We start from the raw sequence: 21,508 nt of genomic DNA, 5'->3' as shown, positions 1-21,508 counted from the left end.
GCTGAGGGATCTGGCCCATCCACTTTCTTTCTACCCAGTTCAGTACATCTGTAATAGAAAAAGGTGAAGCCCATGGCTGGATGCAAGGTGCTGAATCTTGAAATGTCAAGGTCCTGTGAAATGGCAAAAGATAAAGCACGTGTTCATAGACTTCAACTTTCTGTGGATTAGGAGGGATAGTTGTTAGTGTTTGGCTCAAGAATGACCAGGGAGGGTGATGGTTCTTCCTGAAAATCATTTAAGTGAGGAGGGGTCTTGCAGCTTTTGCAAGGCCAGGCCACACCTGTCATAGCTTATTAAAACCTCTAGAGAGAGCAGAGTTCTGCAGTTCTCCTGAAGGATGGTGTGAGAGACAGTTCAGAGTCAAGAAGCAAAGGGTGGGGGAAAGAGGTGGCTGTTGCCTGGAAATCATGCTTTGATTTTAAAACAAACAAAGAACTTACACAAAAGACTGCGATTAAGGTAACTGTGTGTTGTGGAAAGAGGAAACAGGAATGGCAGAAACTGTGGCGTATCCAGAGAGAAGAGCTCAGGTACTGCACTCAAAGCTGCTCCTTGAGCTCATCAAATCATAAAAGACCTGGGATACAAAGGCCCACAGTGCTCATCCAGTTCCAACCCCCTGCTGTGTGCAGGGTCACCAACCAGCAGCCCAGGCTGCCCAGAGCCACATCCAGCCTGGCCTTGAATGCCTGCAGGGATGGGGCATCCACAGCCTCCTTGGGCAACCTGTTCCAGTGCGTCACCAGCCTCTGGGGGAAAATCTTCCTCCTAAGATCCAACCTAAACCTCTCCTGTCTCAGTTTCAAACCATTCCCCCTTGTCATATCATTGCCCACTCAAAAACTGTCATTCCCATTCCTGTTTATATGCTCCCTTCACATACTGGAAGGCCACAGTGAGATCTCCTGCAAGCTAAACAAGCCCTGTTCATGAAGTGCTCAGTGCACAAGGAACTGCATTTGGGCCTGTGAACTGCAGCTTTTCTTTTCTTAACCCACTGTGTTTGGTTACCAGCACATATCTGAGTATTTAACCACATGTATAGAGCCATGAATTGTTCATCACTGCCACCTTGCCCATTTGTTACCGCTCAAGCTTTTAAAACTGTAAATTATGGGGTTTTCTTGCTTGGAGAACCCCAAAAGCTGCCTGGATGTGGGGCTGGGCCCCATCTGTGGGTGTTCAGATGGACCCAGCTGTGCCCCCAGCCGCAGCCATCCTATGACCTCGGGGTCTTTTTAACACTGACCAAAGAAGCTAACAACTCCCATTTTTTGTTTTCAAAATAGTGGTTTTCTAGCCACATTATGTAATTCTTCTTTACATAACTCAAAATTTGGACTTACACATTTGTCTGCTTCTATTAGTGCCCCAAATCCATTAATCTTATTCTCTTTGCTTTTTGCAAAATTGACTTCTTAAAGCACCAGCTGGACACCAACGTTTTGTCCAACAAGCTTACAAGTTTCAGTAACCAAAGCCTGCGAATAAAGGTTCCAGTTGCCCAAAACTCATACTCTGCTCCAAAAGCAGAAACACCAACACTGTGAGGTCCATTTCAGCAGACCAAATTTTCCATCCCCTGGCCCAGCTGCTTGCTCAAAGCCATCCTTGTTGCATGGCCTGAAGCACATGCTCAGGTAAAGTCATAGGTTTGTTTTCACTTGGGGTTACGGTGCTTTGCTCCAGGTGTAGGTGAGGCTGTGATGTTCACAGCAGGATAGTGTGGTCTTCAAGATGATTCAGTTTGCAGACGTCATCTCCTATTTGTTATTGAAATTTGTTGTACGGAGCTCCACCCCAGCACAGCGCTGAGTATGATGGATGATGGTCATTCATCAGAAAGAAGTGGAAGTGATTATTCATGAGACACTTCAGAGTAGGCTCCTCCACATCCAGAACTGATGTGCAGACTGTAGCGATGCAGCAAACCAGATAAACTTTCATTATGAAGAGCTGATATCTGCAAACTTGGTTATATGGAATATGCTTTTTTTTTCTTCCCTAGCATATTCTGCTATCTTAGCCTTTAACATCAGTGAGTCGATTTCTTTTTCCTTACTTCCTGGCAGTGGAATGCTTGCAAATTAATGAAGACACTGTGTTTACTGTTAAATCCATTAATCCGGATACAGGTGCTTACACCATATATATGAAATGCATTAGTTTTGAAAGCTGAACCATTGTGTTTAACCAACTTCTGTATCAATGTCTGAAATCCAGTCTGGAGAAGCCATTGCCACAGAGTTGGTGCAGGTGAGCTGTGTCTGACACTGCCACAGCCGCAATCAAAATCAAACTGAGTTTCAATTTGAGAGGAAGGGAGTTGAGTCTTTATTTTCCTCTACAAAACCCGGGAACCAGCAGGGACTACAAATGTAAGTTGGCTTCTCAGAATGTCTTGACAGATTTGGAAAAAGGTTTAAGTTTACCAGTGCGCTTCAGAAGTCTTTTAGGGACTATCTAAAATCTTTGTCATAAGGTTGTGAATCTTTTGAATTGCGGCCATGTGAAAGCAGGATTGCTTTTCCCATCTATAGGGCTCTAAGGAGACGAGGAGCCCAGTGTGATTGAAGCAAGAGCTGGCGATAAGGGTTGGCTTTCTTTACCCGCTGTCTGCCTCACGTCTTTTTTTCAAGGACCAATGAATCATCCCGGTAATCATCCTTTGGTACAAAGATCGCAGCAGTAGCTTGGAGAGATACAGCTCAGCCTTTTAAAGCAAACAGCCAGTGTCTGGATTAAGAGACTGGAGTTTGGGGAGGACGAAGCTGGGTTGGCAGCTCACTTTCCAAACAAGCTGTTCTCATGGTGCTCTTTGTGTGTTCTTAACCTTTGCTGGGAAGCAGAAGTCAAGGCGAATGACTTAACCCAGTACACACAGGAGTTTTGGAAGTGAACACCATTCCCAATGGTGGACTTTGGATCAGATCGTGAGCCTTAAAAATAAAGTCAGGAATCTTTCCAGGTAGCACATTTTTCTGTGCATGTGAGTGGGAAACATAGAAGAGTCGGCACCATGTGGACATTAGGAAAGGATGACGGCATTGCCTGACCCAGGGATGCAGGTGAAATGTAGAACCTCCATCAATTGCAGAGCACCTTGGAAGTGAGCCGGATCTGGAGATAAAATGCAGGTTCTGGGTGCTCTGAAACAAGTGGCATTCTGAGCACTGAGACACCAAAATGTCCCTGTAGTGCTTTAGGACACACACAGATCCTCACGTCTGCTCGGTGCCTTATCACACGACATACCCTTCTTGTTCACTGGGAAGAATTCAAAACAAAATTGCTTGCCAGCCTAAAGAAAACACGAAGGGGAACAATGAAAATTAGTCAAAGCCGCTTCTGGTTGGCGCATCGAGATTGAAGCTCATGTGGAACCCAACTGCTCAGTCAAGGTTAAAATCAGTAATTTTCACAGTTCTGCTGCTCAGTGTTGCTCCTGCCGCAGGCTGCACACAGCCACAGACATCAGCAAACACAAAGCTGAGCGCTCCCCAACGCCCCATGCCAGCTTAGGAAGCAGTCAGTGGCCAATAACTATTATGTCAAAGCCTGCAAATAGTGCAGCAGCTAATGAATTCAATTACGGTGTTTGATGCTGTTCATATATCATGAAATGTGCGTTTCTGAGATAGGAACGTTTTGATGGATTAAAGGAGCATCTTGGGTTGATCCGAGTGAGGGTGGGAGGGTAGGACTTAACCTGATGAATGCAAATCGGCCTTCGTCTAGATACTGAAATGCGTTTTATTACTTTGAAATGTAATTAATGAGGGAGAGCAGACATTGAAGAGTTTTGTGAAGAGTTTGAGGATGGAAATTGTTTCATCTTTTTTTATTTGATCACATCAGAGTTCTTTGGGGCCTCTTTGAGAAAGACTGGCAATTTCCTGGGCATGTTCTCAGTCTCAAAGTACAGTTACAGACTTATTTGCACATTGGCTAATGTTTTCCAGCCCCGTGAGCTGATTATGTTCTGAAATCTCTGCTGGGATGCACCTATTAGCATGGGTGCAGCATCACCTCTCATCACTGTTCAGCACTGTACAGTGGGTGGTGATGCACTGGAACATGTTGCCCAAGGAGGCTGTGGATGCCCCATCCCTGCAGGCATTCAAGGCCAGGCTGGATGTGGCTCTGGGCTGGTTGGAGACCCTACACACTGCTGGAGGTGGTGTCTCTGGAGAGGTCTGCTGACCCCACCTACTATTTCCAAAGGCAACGCTGTTTGCTCTGGATCTAACTTGATGAAACCCTTGATTGCTACAACTTTTCATTTGAGTGCCTGAGCTGGGCCATCCCAGCCCCTCTTGTCTCTGCCAGCCAAGAGTGCCCTACACTCTGACTCACCCAGCCCTCTTCTCTGTGACTGAGAGTAGTTCCTCCATTCAGGATTTCTAACCCTTCAAGTTGGGAAGCTTCCAGTGTGTGAAGTGATTTGGAGTCTCATCAGTCTGGATTAGGATATCTGAGTTCAATTTTCTCTTCCTAAAAAAGACCTCTGGAGATGGAGAGGGTAGGAGAAACATGTCTGCCTAATGCTCCTCCCATTGAATCACAGCATGGCCTGGGTTGCAAAGGCCCACAGTGCTCATCCAGTCCCAACCCCCTGCTGTGTGCAGGGTCACCAACCAGCAGCCCAGGCTGCCCAGAGCCACATCCAGCCTGGCCTTGAATGCCTGCAGGGATGGGGCATCCACAGCCTCCTTGGGCAACCTGTTCCAGTGTGTCACCACCCTCTGAACTCCTCATATTTAGAAGTACAGAAAAATATACAGATTAGGTGTGCACTCTTTGGTATTTAGAGTTTGTGTTAATGAAGGATGGGCAAGCGTTAATATGACATTTCTATTAGACCTTGTTATTCCTTTATAGCAAGGAGAAACTGCTGTAATTAGTGCATGAGCACTCAAAGCTAACAAGAAAAAAAAATCCGAAATAAAAGCAGTTGATTGAAGTTATTAGCAAATATTTCTGGTTGAAATGTGCTGCTCATCATGCCTATTATGAGTTTGTTGTTTCTTTTTCCCCGTCTGCAAATTATGTGCATAATATATTTGCTGATTTTTTTTGTAGATGCAAGCATTCTTTGTTCTTCTGTTTTCAAACAAAAAAGTTCACTTTGCGTTTCAAAGTCATTTACTCTGATAGTTCCTAACTGTCCTACAATGGATGGTTCATCCTCTGCAATCGAAGCCTGTGTTAATTCTGCTTCCTATAGAACTGGCTGCAGGTTTTAATAGGGAACGATAGAATGAGGGCCATTCTCAAATCCCACCAACTCTTAAAAACATGTCAACCACTTGGATTTTCTAATAGTTACATCTCAGTGACAGCACTTGGGCAGACACCCTGTATGCCACAGCTGAGCAGCACAGGGAACACCAAGTCTTCATTTGCTGGTTAAGAGGACTGGTGTCCTCAGAAGGAAGGGTTTCTCATGCTGTGTGTAAGGGGATGCCCACAGGTCGACAGATTTTATGCTTCTTTCCTGTGCTGGATAATAAAGAACAAACAAAACACCAACAAACAACTAATTAATTAAATTAATTCATTATCCTCAGAGTCATGTAAGTGCAAATTCAGTAGAGTATTTGTAAGCTCCAAAGAGTTGTTCTGTTCAAGGAGCAATTGAGCTAACAGAACTGAGTCTGAATGGGCATTTTCACCTGTTGCGGAGATGTAACAATCCAACCCGTTGGGCTCTCTGCCCATCCTTGGTGCCTCATTTATATCTTTGTATTGGATGCTGTTATGCTTTCTGTGTACAGCAAGTGCAAGCCGTGCATTACTCAGAGTATGGGATGCAGACACAAGTATTTCCAGCTCACAGCCTTTGCCATTTGTAACAGCATCACGCTTCACGGGCTGTATGTGTATAAATACAGGAGGCCAGGAAGGAGAGTGCTGCTAATACATCCTGTTCTCACTCAGATGCTTCTTACCTGGTTGCTCTTCATGGAGTGGGAGGGCAGAGAGAGCAGGAGGCAACCCAGGGCAACCTGCAAAACATTTCAATCAACCAAGAGGTCAGCACAACGAAGAGAAATGTCAGATAGAAATGAGTGTCTTCCAGTGCTTGTTTTCATCCTCACTATTTGCTTCTAACTGGTATTTTCTAACTGGTGTTCTCCTTGCAAGGCTTTCTAGATGGAGATAGTATATATAAATGCATATACATGCCTGTATACTTAGGCAGACATATATAGGGGGATAGGGATCTTGAGATTATATAAGTAGCATTTTGTATTCGGTACATGAAAATATATTTGTATTTGAAGAACTTAATGGCTGATTCTGAAGCACTTGTCCAAAAATAACGATTGAACCAAGACTGTTTTATAGCAACCAATTTGCTGCCGTAAATGGTTGCAGTTCTGGATTGCTTCGTGCTCATTAAAAGAGTGACAAGAAAATTCAGATAAGTGACTTGCAATGTTATTTTGCTCTCGTATAGTAGAGTGATAAGAAAATGTGAGTTACAGATGCTTGTCTTTCCAGGAAGATGGTGAGGAAGGGCGCTCCCCAGGCTGGCAGGGAGCCCTCCTGAGTGCCAAGCTTGCCTATGGGATGGCCCCCAGAAACTTATCTGCTCTATATTTCCCATCTGAAACACTCAGACTGCCTTATGTCTGCCTTACTGGGGGCTGGAGAATTAATTAAATGTCTACTGCTAGCCTGAATCATCTTGGATGTAAATAGAGATCCCTGGGATCCTTGCTGTGGAAATGCAACCATGGTACTTGTGTTGGGCTCTCTCACGGGGTTATATCTCAGAAGAGCAACTATTTGCCTATTAATGCTGACTGTTTGTTAGCTGGGGACTAATAATGATGTCCTTTCAGCCCTGCTGCCTTCAGGAGGTGGCAGCAGGCATCTTGCCTCTGGGCTGTACAGGGACGGGACAACCCTCCAGGCTGCCACAGTGCCACAGGGAAGAGCACAGCCATAAACCAGGGCAGGCTGTAGCCCTGGGCATGTCTTACCTCTTCCCATTGAACCACAAGGAACAAAATTGTTTTGCATGGCCATGTTTGTTTCCAGGTAGATTAGAGGTGACACTACTGGTTCTATTAGTGATGTCAGATTGATATCTCTGTTTTCTCTCAGTGTTTTGATAGCACAGGAGTGAGGAAGGGATTGGAAGGACCTCCAGAAAGGGATAACAAAAAATAGTTAATTATTTTGGTTACTTTTCTGTTTTCAGCAGCTTAGCATAATTTAGACACTACGAATCCCTGTTTTTCATTTTGGAAGTAAGAAATGTTTTATCAATGGGTGCTCTCTGATGGTATTTGAATAAGATCTCATTCTGCAATGCCAAGTGTCTGCGTGGGAAGTTGCAGCAACTTCCCAACCACAGTATGAGAGAGAAATTGAAGCATGAATTAATGTTTTCATTAAGTCTCAATATGCAAAATTGGTGCTTTGTTAAACTAAACGGTTGTGTTTTGTTTTGTTTTCATATTTCAGCCTTAAAAAAAGGACGTTTCTGGATCACCCCTGACCCATACCACAAAGACGACAACATCCAGATTGGGCGAGAGGTGAAAATCTCCTGCCAGGTGGAAGCTGTCCCTTCGGAGGAGCTCACCTTCAGCTGGTTTAAAAATGGGCGGCCCTTGCGAAGCTCTGAAAGGATGGTCATCACACAGACCGACCCCGACGTGTCGCCTGGCACCACCAACCTGGACATCATTGACTTGAAATTCACAGACTTTGGGACATACACTTGTGTCGCGTCTCTGAAAGGAGGCGGCATATCGGATATCAGCATTGATGTCAATATCTCCAGCAGTACAGGTAAGGGGGCTTTCTATGGTTTCAGGTTTTGCATCTGTGTAGCCAGGTTAGAGCTTTCCTTAAACCCTTGGGATACAAGTGAATACGCAGAGTGCTTCTCAACATGGGGATGCCCAAGCAGGACATAAACCATGGGCTAAGTTGCTTTGATTAAAAAATTAAGTGGCACGTGATGCTCTCTTCCAAGAGCACACTTAGTTCTGGTTTATTTGGATACGCCTGCTTTTACTGTCAGGAAAGCTATTGCTTCTGAAAAAGGATTTTGGCCTTTATTTTGGACTTCAAGGCTACTCAGAGTCATGAAAAAAATAGCTGGTAGGAGATTACACAGAGAAGTAGGCGGGTGTTATGTTAACCAGACTGAACCCATCCAGCTGCTCTGATCAAACAGCGAGTGCCAAGAGCAGCGGAAGGAGCTCTCTTATTTCTTAAAGATTATACACCACTTGGTGAATCATGCGATTCCCAACAGGGAAAAAGTTTAAGATACCTATTATGCATGTTTCCAGATCAGTGACTGAAATATCTCTCTTTTGGATGAGCTAAAACCTTGGCTATTACTTAGACTGATAATAGATGCCTTGTTGTGGATGTTGAGTAGGACCATGTAACACAACATTAATTCTCAGCTTTTCTTTATCTCTTTGCTAATAGCTTGCTTATAACCAGCACATTTCTCCGGCTTTTTCCCCCAGTAGTTGAGTTTAATAACAGGTAGCTCATGTTAATATCATAAACCAGAGAGCATTCTGAATGCAGGACTTTTTCCTCCTGAGAAATCAATTAAAGACAAAAATAAGGGTTGGCCGTTGACTTCTACAGAAATAAAACAGCAAAGAGAAACAAGCGAGCAGACACTTCTGTTTTCAGAACACTGTTTAATGTTAAAACACGGAGACAAAGGGTGTCAGAATTACAACTGCTCTCCATCTTATCTTTTATGTGAAGCACTGCAGTGCTTCCCTCAGACTGTGTGTGTCATTCACTGGGGTAAGGCACGCAGTGCACGCTGTTTAGATGGGAGACAACAAAGAACAAATTGAAAACCATTCTTGTAGCGTGGAAAGAAAATGTTTAACAGAAATCTTCTGACCCCTTTTTACCAAACACATTCAAGAAATTGCTTTCTGCTTTTTCTAAGAGATTAATTGCACTCTGTTGCATCAAAGATGTCCATATTTCTATTATTCAACTCTTCTAGTACAGTTTTTGTTTCACAAGTACATATCATATCTAAACAATCTCTCTTAAAACTGTCATAATAAATTATTGCTTAGATTGTAATCTTGGAACCTGCCATCCATCCTCAGTAAGACAGTGGTGCCAACAGGATAATGGTTTTGCGTGCTGGTGTTGCATTTCATCCAAGAGCTGGAACTGGAGCGTGCAGGGCTTCCTTGGGACCAATTCAGGTATGGGTTGGCAAACCGTCCTGGTTTGGTCCAGAGCAAACAGCTCAGGATACCTCATTTCCTTGGTTCCTCCCAAGCTGTTTTGTAGGTTACAAGTGTGTTGCACACATGGCTTTATCAGTGAGATGGCTGAGTTGAGAGATGAATTTGGAGACGTTTTGACCCATAATAGAGATAATAAACAAAATGAACTCAGGCAGGTCCATGGGTCTGGATAAGAGGTTTCTAAGGGAGCGGACCAGTGACCCTTCAGGGCCACTTTATCATCTCTGAAAGTCTGCAGTGACCTAACAATGTCTGGTGAAGACTGGAAACGTGCAAACTTGAGCCTTTCTTCTATAAGGCAAGAAGGAGATGCGGGGAAGTCAAGGCTGCCCAGCCCCACCTCAGTCCCTCTGATGGTCAGGGAGCAAATTGTGCCTGGCCCAGCCTGGCTGCCTGCTGGGATGGAAACCTGGGTCGGTGGGCAAAGGAAGGAAGGGGAAGCTGTTTGCCTTGGGTTCAGCAAAATCTTGACAGCTGATTTTGTAGCTTCTTTGTAGACAACTGAAGTCGAGGTTGGAGAGGTAGGATGAACTATAACTCGTGTTGTAAAAATGAGATGCAAGGAATTGATGATGCAAAGCCAAATTTTGCATTCATGTAAGTGAACAGGCTGTCAGTGCTGACGTAGTATCTCCATCCCGAAACATAACACATATATATAAACCTTGCAAGACAGGAGGAAAAAAACGCACATCCTATTTAGTCTTGTTCTTGTTTTGAACATCTTGCTTCTTTTTATGGAATTGTGCAACTATCATTGAGAAGTATTTATTGTTACTGCTTGAGAAATACTGAAATGATATTTTTTTGTGCACTTGTAATTAACTTCACAGCAGCTGTCGTGGAGTAGTGCAGGGACCCTATTAATGCACATCTCACTAACACATAAAGAACTGAGTTGTAAAGAGAGGATTGTTATAGAGTTAGTGCCAAGTTTCCATGATGGGGCTTGGAGCTTGATGATCCTTGAGGTCCCTTCCAACCCAAAGCCATTCTGTGATTCTATGATGGATAGCAATGTTATGCAGACTTTGTTGCCTGCTTGCTAGGGTGAAGCAGACAGTGATGTCTGTGCAATCATGCATTTCCACCTGGCAGAAAGTGCCTCTGTGTTATCTGTACTTGCAGGGGATTCGTTGGAGCCATTGACAGGCTGGATTGGAAGCACCCAGTAGATGGCTGTACCTGTAACCCCATCAGAGTCCCCACAGGAGGTGATGGATTATATCAGTCCTTACAGACACTGCCCTGCAATACTCAGGGAAATCAGAGTGGAAAGAAAAGCCTAGCTCTTGGAATTGGCCTAGTTTAGCATCTCTAAAAGAAATTCCACCTATTTGTGTGACTTCATTACCTGATTAAGTGGAAGCTGAAATAGTTTCAGCGCACATTTGAAGGTCATTACTGATTCATCAAGAATCATTAGCGCTGTGGTAATTGTGAACATAAGGCCTGAGCGCAAACGTGTTTTTCCAAATGCCAGAGCTGGCGTTGGAGGCACTAAATGCTGTGCTGGGTGCTGCTTTATAGGCTCTGGGATTGCTCCCTGTTCCTGATGCAGCAGCTCGGTGTCACACTCCAGCAGGGATGTTTTCTCCCTTGATGTTTTGTACTTTCAGCAGGAAAGGCGTCTGAGTACCTTGTCTAAATGGACCCGAAGTAATCCCCTTGCATCCTCCCCACTACAGCTCTGTAAGTAGGTCACTGAATAGTGGAAATAGAGACTCAAAGCTTGCGTCTTTGTCCTCTAAAAGCCCTGCCAGCTATAAAACCAACCCCGGGCAAATGCTGAATGACAAGATGGCTTTTCTGTGTGTGTGTGTGTTGCGAGGGATATAAGGGCAAGAGAAGTTAATACAGCAAAAAAAACCCACACCAAACCAACAGCAAAATGGGCTCAAGGTAACCCAAAAAGAGGCGGATCCGAGGAGCGTGTTTGTCTTCCTTTGTGATCATTTTCTCTGCCTAAATATCGTATTCAGAGAAGGAAAAGTAAGGCTTTAGGTCACGTATGTTCTGCTGTGCTCAGTGTGGGCTCTTACTTTGTCCCTATCCGCCTAAAATCAGTATCAGTACTGCAGGAGATGTAACATCTGTCACTTCTGGCTTTTTCTCTTCTCATCTTCCCCCTGGAGGCTGCATTGTGCACTGAAATGAGTGGTGCTTTCATGGGGGTTATTTTAAATGCTCTCTCTGGATGCACTGCCCTGAATTGCTGTCAGAAGGGCTGGGTGAAGAGGCTGATGCTCCGGGCAGCAGGTAGCGGTGACCTTTCTTTAACTAAGAGAGCTCTTTCTACTGTTTCAGCCCTACCCAGAGTGGATATAAGTAGATAGTCCACATGGTAAACACGTCATCTCAATTCTGCATCTCTGGGTGAACCTGAAGCTGTGTTGAGTGTGCAGCACCCAGGTAGCAATGCCAGTAAATTGATTTTGTTTTCCACAAGTGTTTCCAGAGACAGGCAAAGTAATTCCTGAAGAACTACTTTATATGGTGAGAGATCGTGGCCTCTAGATGCTGGAAACATTTTCTGTTAGGAAACATTTCTTCTGTGAAAGAGTGATCAAGCAGTGGCACAACTGCCTAGGAGTGGAGGGGTCACCATCCCTGAAGGTGCCCCAGAGCCATGGAGATGTGGCACTGAGGGACGTGGGCAGTGGGCATGGTGAGGGTGGTTGGGCTTGGGGATCTTGGAGGACGTTTCCAACCTGAAAGCTTATTTGAGGCCACGTATCTACCCTGCAGTGTGATAGGAGGGCTTCACTGTTAAACTAATCAGCTATTAAATAGTGAATTAATTAAATGTCCGGACTGATGTGTTAGAACATGTGGCCTCGATCTGTTTGTGAAGTATGTGTCCTCTGGTCACCTTTCTCTTCCTTTGATGATACATAAAAGAGAACTTCCTTTTAGTTCTAAATGTTTATTAAAATCACAGCTCAGCCTCTTAGCATCATGAAAAAATGCTTTCTGAGATAATTAGTGATCTATTAAAAATGTTTGTAAACCTTAAGCACTGTCCAGAGTGATCGTTTGTGGGCAGCCCTGAGACACTCCAGGGGAACTACAAGAAAATAGGCAGACTTTTCATTACTGCAGCAAATTGATGATTTTTCTGTGGGCCATTATCTTCAGAGTTTATCTTTGAAGGGAATAGGTGAGCAGAAGGGACAGATAAATGCCATATTTTGTTAAAAAGCTTTTCTTTTATAGCTCTACTTTAGAGCACTTAATGTGCAGAGATTTTTCTTGTTAATTTTATCACTGGGAACCGCCGTCCCTTCCCATCACACAGCTTGCAGCAGGGCTGGCTGTGTGCTCCTGCAGCCTGCCTGCCTCTGTTGGCATCCCTGTGCCTTCATCTGCATCCTCTGGGCTGTGCTTATCCCCTGTGGCCAAGTAGCCCAAGCACACGCTCCTTCCTCAGCAGCATGCAGGGCCAAACCTCTTTGCTCTTCTCTGGAGGGCTTTGGTGCCCAGCTTGGCAACTTGCTTTGCGTATGGCACATGGAGCTCCTCAGCATGGCTCCTGTGAGATTGCCAGGAGCTAATTTGCTGCTGGCTGTGTATGTCCTGGGTTTAAAGTGTGCCTCTTCGGAGTCTGACTGCAGACTAAGGTGGTGTTTTAAGGTAGTGGAAATGTGTTGAGCTGAGTGTTGATTCTGGAATTTGCTGTCTCAATAGATCTTCTGCACAGGCATTTTCATAAGATCAGTGGTTGCTGCTCACATCTTCACATTGGGCTGGTGCTCAAGGAAGTGGGGACAGCACATGGTCAGAGAAAGTGATTTCACTCAAATCAAGGCGTGATTTCCTCACTCAGTTTGCCTTGCAGAGGAAGAACTCAATAGGTCCTCTTTCCTGGTGATGAAGGGCCATGGGAAAGGTGAAGGGAATTCCCTGATCTGGGCTGCTTATCCTGCCTACCTCCTCCCAGAGACTTTCAGCAATGCTTCCTGGTTTTCACATTTCTTAAAGAAATGCACTTTAAGGGTAGACTGAACAGTTGAACAGTTTTATTCTCCGTCCACAGAGATGTCTTGAGGGCCTTAATAACTGTCCCTTACTGCCCTGCAAAGGCTAAATGATCTCTAATGCATCTTGTACTCAAGTTTGGCTTCCAATTCTAAAGCTCACTTTGCCCTTCTTACCCATCTTGCAACCTCCACCTCAGTCACATAGTGGACGAATCATGAACAGGGACTGAAGTGGATGTGTCTTGCTGAGGATTATGAGTATTAAGAGATTCAGACCTTCAGATTTATAAATATTAGAGAAGGAAGATAGGCAAATAATCTCACTTCTGCCTCCTAGACAATACAGTGTACGTTCTTCAGTCGTGGCTGTCCAGGCTGGTTAAAACTCAAATGACTGGAAATTCAAATTGCTCAAAACAATGCGATAATCTCTTCTCAGTCTATTTCTGAGCCATCTCCAGTACTTTTCCCCAGTATTTCTTGATATGCAGCTCAAACATGCTTTGCTTTCCTTTATCTTGAAATTACTAGCTATTACCGTTAGTTCATTTCAATCATCCTGGTCACCCTCCGTGCCACCACCTCCCTGTCACTGTTTAGGCTGGCAGTCATGGCTTCAGACTGTCCTTTGGAGGCACCAAGCCCCAAACTGACATTCAGCTCCACATCCATTCTCTGTGCCCTCTGTAATCCCCATTGAAACACACAGTGAAGATCTGCCCTTCCCCAAGTCTGCCCTTGGGCCAACACTTCTAAGACCTTCTCGTGTTGCTTGTCCTGCGCCAAGTCAAATAATGTCTGTGTGAGGAGGTTTTTGCATCTGCCCTCCCTTCTTTGTGCAGTCACAGGGCAGTTAATTAAGCTATCTGAAGGTTTAAAGTAGGTACAGTAAGGGCACTCCTGTCCCTGGAGGTGTTCAAGGCCAGCCTGGATGGGGCCCTGGGCTGGTATTCATTGTGGAGGTTGGTGGCCCTGCCTGTGGTTGGGGTTGGAGCTTCATGATCCTTGAGGTCCCTTCCAACCTGGGCCATTCTGTTCCTCTGTGATTTTGTCGTTCTGACTCATCAGGATTTCCAAGATCTAGACCAGACTATTAGAAGTTTATTTTTATGCAGAAGACTCAGTGCATAAATGTAATAAAGCATATGCATCTCGGCTTTGCTTTTGAACTATCTGTTTTGGTCCTGTGTGCCTTCTCCTGTAGAAAAAAAACACAGTGATACCTTCTGCCATCTGACCTTTGGTGAGTCGGTGGCTTTTGGATGCAAAACTTGACCGAGACAGTTTTATTTAAAAGCCAGGAGTGGTGATAAATCAGCAGTAGCTCTCAGATGTGTGAGCCTCTGCCAGTTCCAAAGGATAACAATATGTGTTTTTAAGCTAGGTGCTACTTCAGCGTAACTAACACTTTTGTTTCTTGAGTGATAACACTCTGCTTTGGGAAAGAGGTTTAAGCACTAGAAGTAGTCCCTTATTTTTCAAGCCAATTGTAGCATAAATAAGGTGATGCTTGTTGTTTCAGGTATAGCGTATAGCCAATTTATTATTCTTCGCAAGCAGGAACAGAATTGACCTTTATTTGCAGCAGATTCTAGCTGGTGCTGCAAGAGACGTGCAGATGCCTCAGCAGAGGGCTGAGTCCCTTCCAGACTCTGCTTGTGCCACAGCAGCACCTGCCGGGAGGCGAAGGCTGGCACAGCTGGTGGCACCCAACACAGCTGGAAGCTCCTGGCACAACTGGTTGCAGCTGCAGAGCTGGTGGCACGTGGCACAGCTGGCAACACCTGGCACAGCTGGTGGCACAGCTGGCAACACCTGGCACAGCTGGTGGCACGTGGCACAGCTCGGGGCACTCTGCTCAACCGTGCTCACCTGGGAACACCTCAACCTGCACCCAGGCCCTTGCTCACACATCCTTTCTCCTGCACCTCTGCTCCCACACCTTGCTTGGGTGTGCACCCTTGCAGCTTTTGGACTGCAGATAATTAAAGCCAAATTTGACAGCAGAATAAAGATATGAGGGGTAATTAAATAGCTGCATGTTTGTGAAAATATATAGGTGGATCTGGTAATGGAAAATACACCAACCCCCCTTCATGACTGAAGATTCGATAAGCACATCAATGTACCATGTAGTGACTTGGAGATACAGCCCTGTGGGGAAGAGAGCACTCACAGAACTCACCCATGGGTACAGTCAGACACAGCCACAAAGCAAAGCTGCAACCACACTCCAGGCAGCTCTATCCTTATCCTGGACACTTCGGATGATTCTTCACTCATCATTCCTCCATTTTCTGCCCTACTAAACTGGCTTTTCTTGACTCACAAGATCCACCTTTGTTCTGATTCTCTCCCTCGTTCCATAGAGGGATCAGTGAGCAGAGAGCTGTGCATTGCAGAGCTGCCTGCAGGGATAAAACCCAACACCAAAATCATAGTGCAGCAGAGAGGTGGTTTGTTGTGTTCCTATTCTTCCCAAAGAACTAAAATGAAGGGTACAAAACATGGCAGGTTTCCTCTGAACTCATATGCCTACTCCATCTGATAGAGGTTCTGGTAACATAGGATGAAATTATTGGAGGTGCATTTTATCAGTGCTGGCATTCAGATGATGTTGTGCAGGGCAGGTCTGTAATTGACTGGTGTTAAACAAGGCGCTCTGTAACTCTTTATTTCAGAGTTGAAGACCTGCAAGTGCAGCCTACATTTAATAAGGCACAAGGGGAAACTGGGTGTTTAAATCAGGCTTTTCATATCTTCATGCACCACATTGCAGCCCAGGCTGCTCCATCCTAACAACTTCAGAGCCGAAGGCGAGGTGTGTGGCCTGGAGATGATGAGTGACTCCAGAGATGGTGCTTTTATTTGCCTTGTGCTAAGAAAGAAGTAGGAAATTGGATATAAAACTGATACAGGTATGATGAGATAGTGACGATAATTGGATGTGGCAAAACTGTTTTCATCAGGCCTGCAGGGCTTGCAGTGGTTTGTAATTATCAAATGCAGCCACAACAGCAGAAGGGCTGCCTCCACCAGGAGGATGGCCATGGGTGCTCGGTGGGCTGCATGGCACATCGTGAACTCTGCTGGCTTTGCAAGTGATGACACATGATTTTTTGACCAAGGACCCTGCAGCGTCTCTGCTGAGATAAGCATTGCTAGGAGTTGGACTCAATGATCCTTAAGGGTGCCTCCCAGCTCGGGTTAGTCTATGATTGTAGTTCAGATGGTGGCAATTGGGGGTTGGGCTCAATTATCTCTTGAGGTCCCTTCCACCCCCTTCAGTTGTGTGATTCTGCAATTAGATAGTCATATACTTGCAAGGCTACACAAAGCAGGAGGGATAAGCACAGCTGTGCCAAGCATTCCTGCCCACAGGGTTACCTTCATTCTGTTGGCTGCAATTCTTTGCCTATTCTTTCCATATTAAGGCAAATGTACCTGAAAAAGTGAGCTTGAATGGGTCTCCTGTGCTATGAACACACCAACCATGTTTTGCTTCCAGGCTGTCAGTTCTGAGCTGCTTTCTGACTGGCCCTGTCCTTCCTTGGTGTGGCCTTTTGGAGATGGATAAAATCAGCAGCTAGTCTGATAGAAAAAGAAATGGCTTTAATTGCAAATAGCCATACAAAGGAAAGCTGTGATTCATGGTGGTAAAGAGCCAGCTGCAACAGTTGGTCCCAATGTGCTGATAGACGCCAGTATGGCAATTTGGCACATTGGGTGTCTGTGGGGTGATGAGCAAGTTCCTTGGCTGGGGCTGTTAAATCTTCTTTTAACCACCTCAAGCAGCTGAACTCTTTGCCTTGTAAATATAGTAGTGTCTCACAGACTCCTGATACATGCAATCACTATGTATTGCTCTATGTGTATATACGTTATTTCTTGATGCATAATTGGAACTGCATAAGCAAGAAAGCCAGTTAATGTTTCTGTACCGCTAACTGTCAAACTCTTCTTCTCCTTTGAAGTCCCACCCAATCTGACTGTTCCTCAAGAAAAGTCCCCTCTGGTGACACGGGAAGGAGACACGATCGAGCTGCAGTGCCAGGTGACGGGGAAGCCCAAGCCCATCATCCTGTGGTCCCGCGCTGACAAGGAGGTCGCGATGCCAGACGGCACGATGCAGATGGAGAGCTACGATGGCATCCTGAGGATAGTGAACGTGTCCAGGGAGATGACAGGCACCTACAGGTGCCAGACCAGCCAGTACAACGGGTTCAACGTGAAACCCAGAGAAGCTCTGGTGCAGCTCATCGTACAGTGTGAGTAGATCCTTAGTTTATTTTCTTGCGGTTTTATTTCTCCCTTAAATAAGCAGCAGAAAAAGTCTTAACAGTTGTTCCATTTTGGGTGCTGCGTTGTTTGGCTCTGCAGCTCCTTGAATTCATGGTTTCAATGTAAATACAGAAATAAAAATGGCATGGAAGTCCCATCTGTGATTAAAAAAGAAGTGTAGAGCCATGATTGTTTTCCCAACTCTGAGCTCTAAATTTCTTGACACAAAAACGAGCATACAAGGTAGGAGGGTATATTTCTATAATACAGATCTGATACTGATCTCATTTGTTGAGACTGTAAAGCAAGAAAGAAAAAATGAGAGCAAAAGCTGCTTCTTCTCAGCTGATCTGCGTGCAGGTCTCTATGGCCTCTTCTGACACTGGAAGTGAACTGCTGTGTGAGAAATGCTCCAATTCAGTAACTTCTCACCAGGCAAAGATCTCTGCGAAGCATCAGGTCAATTCATTATTGCAGTAATGGGTGCACACCCCCTTATGGCAAGGGAGAAATGGCACAGCTTATCACTGAGATCTCCTCCCTTGAATATCCCCAATATGAGAAATATCAAAACTCTGTTCCTTAGTGTTAGAGCTGTTCTACTGCAAAACCACAACGTACTCCTCAAGGTCAGTGTCAGGAATGGGGGGGAAACAGAAGGGGAAATCAGTAAATTTGGCAACACTTAGTGTTTATTACTGGAAAACCAGAAGTCTAGTTTGATGATGCTTGTAGGGAACAAGGAGCTGCTCTTTATGGCTGCGTGTCTGATAAAGACGTTTACTTACTTCCATTTGTTGAATTGTGGTGTTTGTTTTCACCTGCTTATGAGGTGACCTGAGCAGCCCACATTTGTTCCAGTTTCAGATGCCCCAGTGTAAAGGCACATTCTCTTCTTAACAGCGTTCTGTGCTCAGCCCAACCGACTTCATTTGAGACCTTCAGTGATGAGGCAGGCAGTATACGTAGTGATCACTAATAGTCAACTAATCTGGTTTTCTCAAGGTCTGTGGTGCAGCAAATCATTTCTGCCCTTGTCTTCTTGCCTTGAGGTGGCAAGGAATGGAGTGGATCTTAAATATCCCACAACAAACTCTGTCTTTCCCTTCTGAGTATAAAAGCACTGCAGGGAGGGTCATCTCCTAACCATGGCACTCCTACAGCACACAGCTTGTAGCCGGGAGGACTGGCTCCTATATGCACAGGCTGGACCAGCCTCCAGCCACTATGCCTTAATCCAGAGCTGTGGCAGCTCTAGGGAGCCCTTGGTGACACAATAATTTTTACTCTTATCATTATTACTGAGATGGTTTCTCTCATGATTGCTTTTACAGTTATTATCACCAGGGCTGCTGTTGATGACATGCAGTTTCCCTTTCAGATCTCCTGAAACAAGCGGTCATTATAGCTGTTTGATTCTAGCCACATAAAAAAAGGTGATTAACAGAAAGTAAACAGAACGAAAAGGTGGAACGAGTAAGACATGAAGGAGCGGAGGATGGGATATGGAGACTGTACTGTGAATGGATGTGTCCCCTGAGTCACCAGGATTTTCTTCTCTCAGTCCCTAGGAGCATTAGGAGTCCTGAGAAGCCCCATTTCATGTGTTTGCAGCTAAAAAGAAAAGTAATTTCCAGCTTTGCTTTTTTCTCTTTTTGCTTTCACTTTGGAATCCTCAGAAGCTCAATTCAGTGAGGGAAACTGAAGAACAAGTATTCAGAAGCGCTCTTGACACAGCTCTATTTGACAGCTGTGATGTGTCCCATGTTTTGCTTTGGAAGACTTGATGTCATGGAATCACAGAGCATCCCAGGTTGGAAGGGACCCATAAAGATCTTGGAGTCCAACTCCACACGGGATCACCCAAAAATCAGACCATAAAGACCACTTCAAGTCACAGAAATTCACAGACACTCTTTGATTTATCCAGTTATTTATCCTGGTCTCCACTCCAAAGCCTATAAGCGGGTGCTGCAGCAGGGAGGCAGTCATGCATTTAACATGAGAGGAAGGGACGGGTGACTGTGGGATGTGGGGAATGTTGCACTGAGCCAATCCTTGGTGCACCCAGTGGGAGGACTCCTGCTGGCTTCCAGCAGCATCCATTACCTGGCATGTGTGGTGCTTGCATTGCTGTTATTTTACTTCATTTTACAGAAGAGAAAGCTCTTCCTTATGTATTTTTAGCACAACATTAGATGCAATTCATGTATTCTGATGGAGATGAGAGAGACAACTTGGAAATGGCTGTAATGAACAGGAATATAACAGGCATTTACAGAAGCATTTTCTTTAATCTGTCCTGATTTAGATTCCTACATGCTTTATTCAGATCCCAGTGAGTGACAATTTGAAGCTGAATGGACAAAGCAGATGCTCTGTAATGCTTTGGTTATTTTTCTTGTGGGAGGAAAGTGTGTGTGCCCACATTGACTCCAGTGTTGTTTCCGCATCCAGCACAGCATTTATTCAGTTGTCATAAAACCCAGTTCTTTTCAGTGATTTTATAGTATTTATTTTACGTCCTCCTATCAGTTACAAAAGGGAAAGATATTTATTGAAGCACTTGTTCAGATATTAGCTCATTGCTTTTGGTTCGTATATGGTGTGTGGGTGTGTGGTACCATAGTGTAACTGCATACAGCCCCATTCTCGAGAGCTGGACAAGGTGTTGATGTAGGCTGTGCTCACTGTGCTTTGCAGCACACTTCAGAATCCACGTGCTCTTTGTCACAGAGTGGTTGTTAGATGGTAAAATACAGACAAGAAGATACTCATTTACAGGACCAATGGAATAGGCTCGTGAGAGGAATGTAACTGAGAATCTGAATGATCCAGATGTAAGATACTGGTGTTCCCTGCGTGGCTTTGAGGGGTGAAACACCTGCAGGAGGCAGCAAAGGCTGTCCCAAGGAAAGAGTCCGGCATGGTTTTCCTATATGCCATCTTCTATACCTATAAAACAGAGATAACATTTTCCTACCATAGAGGTGAGATTTTGAGGATGCTGCAATGAAGAAAGGTGTGAAGCATCTGATTTGATCAATAAGTCTCATCTCCTTTGGTTGTTGTTGTATGTTACACTATTGGTTAATGCTGTTATTGCCATCCCATGCTGCATTCTCTGGGCTATGTTGGCACTGACCTCAAGCTGTGGGGTTCACTGATTTTGATCTTTGGTGTTTGATAGATTTGGTGAATCCTGCTGGTGTTTCTTCTCTGAAACATGGAAATACTGCACAGCAGCAAGAAGAGCTAAAGCCCAGAGGGCAGGATTTGATTTTTGGTATCACTGTGATGTCCACCTCCTGTAGGAGAGTGGGGAAGACCCCTGGGGGAAGAAGTAGTGATAGAATGAGAGGTAATGGCCATAAGTTGTTCGGGTTGAGTATTAGGAAGCATTTCTTTTCCAGAAGAGTGGTGATGCAGTGGCTCAGTTGCCCTGCAGGTGGTGGAGTGCCAGTCCTAGAGGTGTCCAAGAGCCATGGAGATGTGGCACTGAGGGACGTGGGCAGTAGACATGGTGGAGTGGGCTGGGATTGGGCTTGGGGACCTCGGAGATCTTTTCCAACCTGAATGATTCTGTGAATGAGTCTGTAACGTAAAGCGCTTGTGCTCATTTCTTGCTGCTCTTCTGCATCTTCCTGCCCTGTTTAGGCAGGTTTAAATGACACGAGCAGTGTATCAGATGGACTGGGCTACCCATGCCAAATGAGCCTTGCCAAACAGCAGTGCCATCGTCTAACTAAGGCATCTCCCAGGTGTGGTTTGGTGCTGTGGGACTGGGAGTGCTCCAGGTGGAGCCCTTTGGAGCACCAAGGGCTGCATGGGAAGGCTGCTCCCAACAGGGGCTCCTGAAAGAATCTGCTCCCAGGAGAACTGAGATGAGGAACTTGAGCTGGAAGTGCTGCCCACAGCACTGACCCTCATCTAGTGTGCAAATTCTGGTAAATAAAAGAAATGAACACCCACTATTGG

At 45.0% G+C, this 21,508-nt stretch overlaps 1 protein-coding gene across 5 annotated transcripts in view; it reads left to right on the top strand.

The window, feature by feature from the left end:
* Nucleotides 1–21,508, top strand: part of MDGA2 (MAM domain containing glycosylphosphatidylinositol anchor 2) — a 290,230-nt gene that overhangs the window by 185,779 nt on the left and 82,943 nt on the right. For all 5 annotated transcript variants that reach the window (XR_004307273.2, XM_032444620.2, XM_085549694.1 and 2 more), the window contains exons 7-8: nt 7,483–7,812; nt 17,224–17,517. Coding sequence is in view for 4 of the 5 variants with exons in the window: in XM_032444620.2 (XP_032300511.2) it covers nt 7,483–7,812; nt 17,224–17,517 (624 nt within the window). In the remaining variant the exon portion in view is untranslated. The remainder of the gene's footprint in view (nt 1–7,482; nt 7,813–17,223; nt 17,518–21,508) is intronic.

This window comes from Coturnix japonica, chromosome 5 (genome assembly GCF_054131305.1).
Source record: "Coturnix japonica strain WE chromosome 5, WE-NBRP24, whole genome shotgun sequence".
Taxonomy (NCBI): Eukaryota; Metazoa; Chordata; class Aves; order Galliformes; family Phasianidae; genus Coturnix; species Coturnix japonica.
Note: the sequence above shows the minus strand (reverse complement) of the source record. Positions and strands in the feature narration are given on the sequence as shown.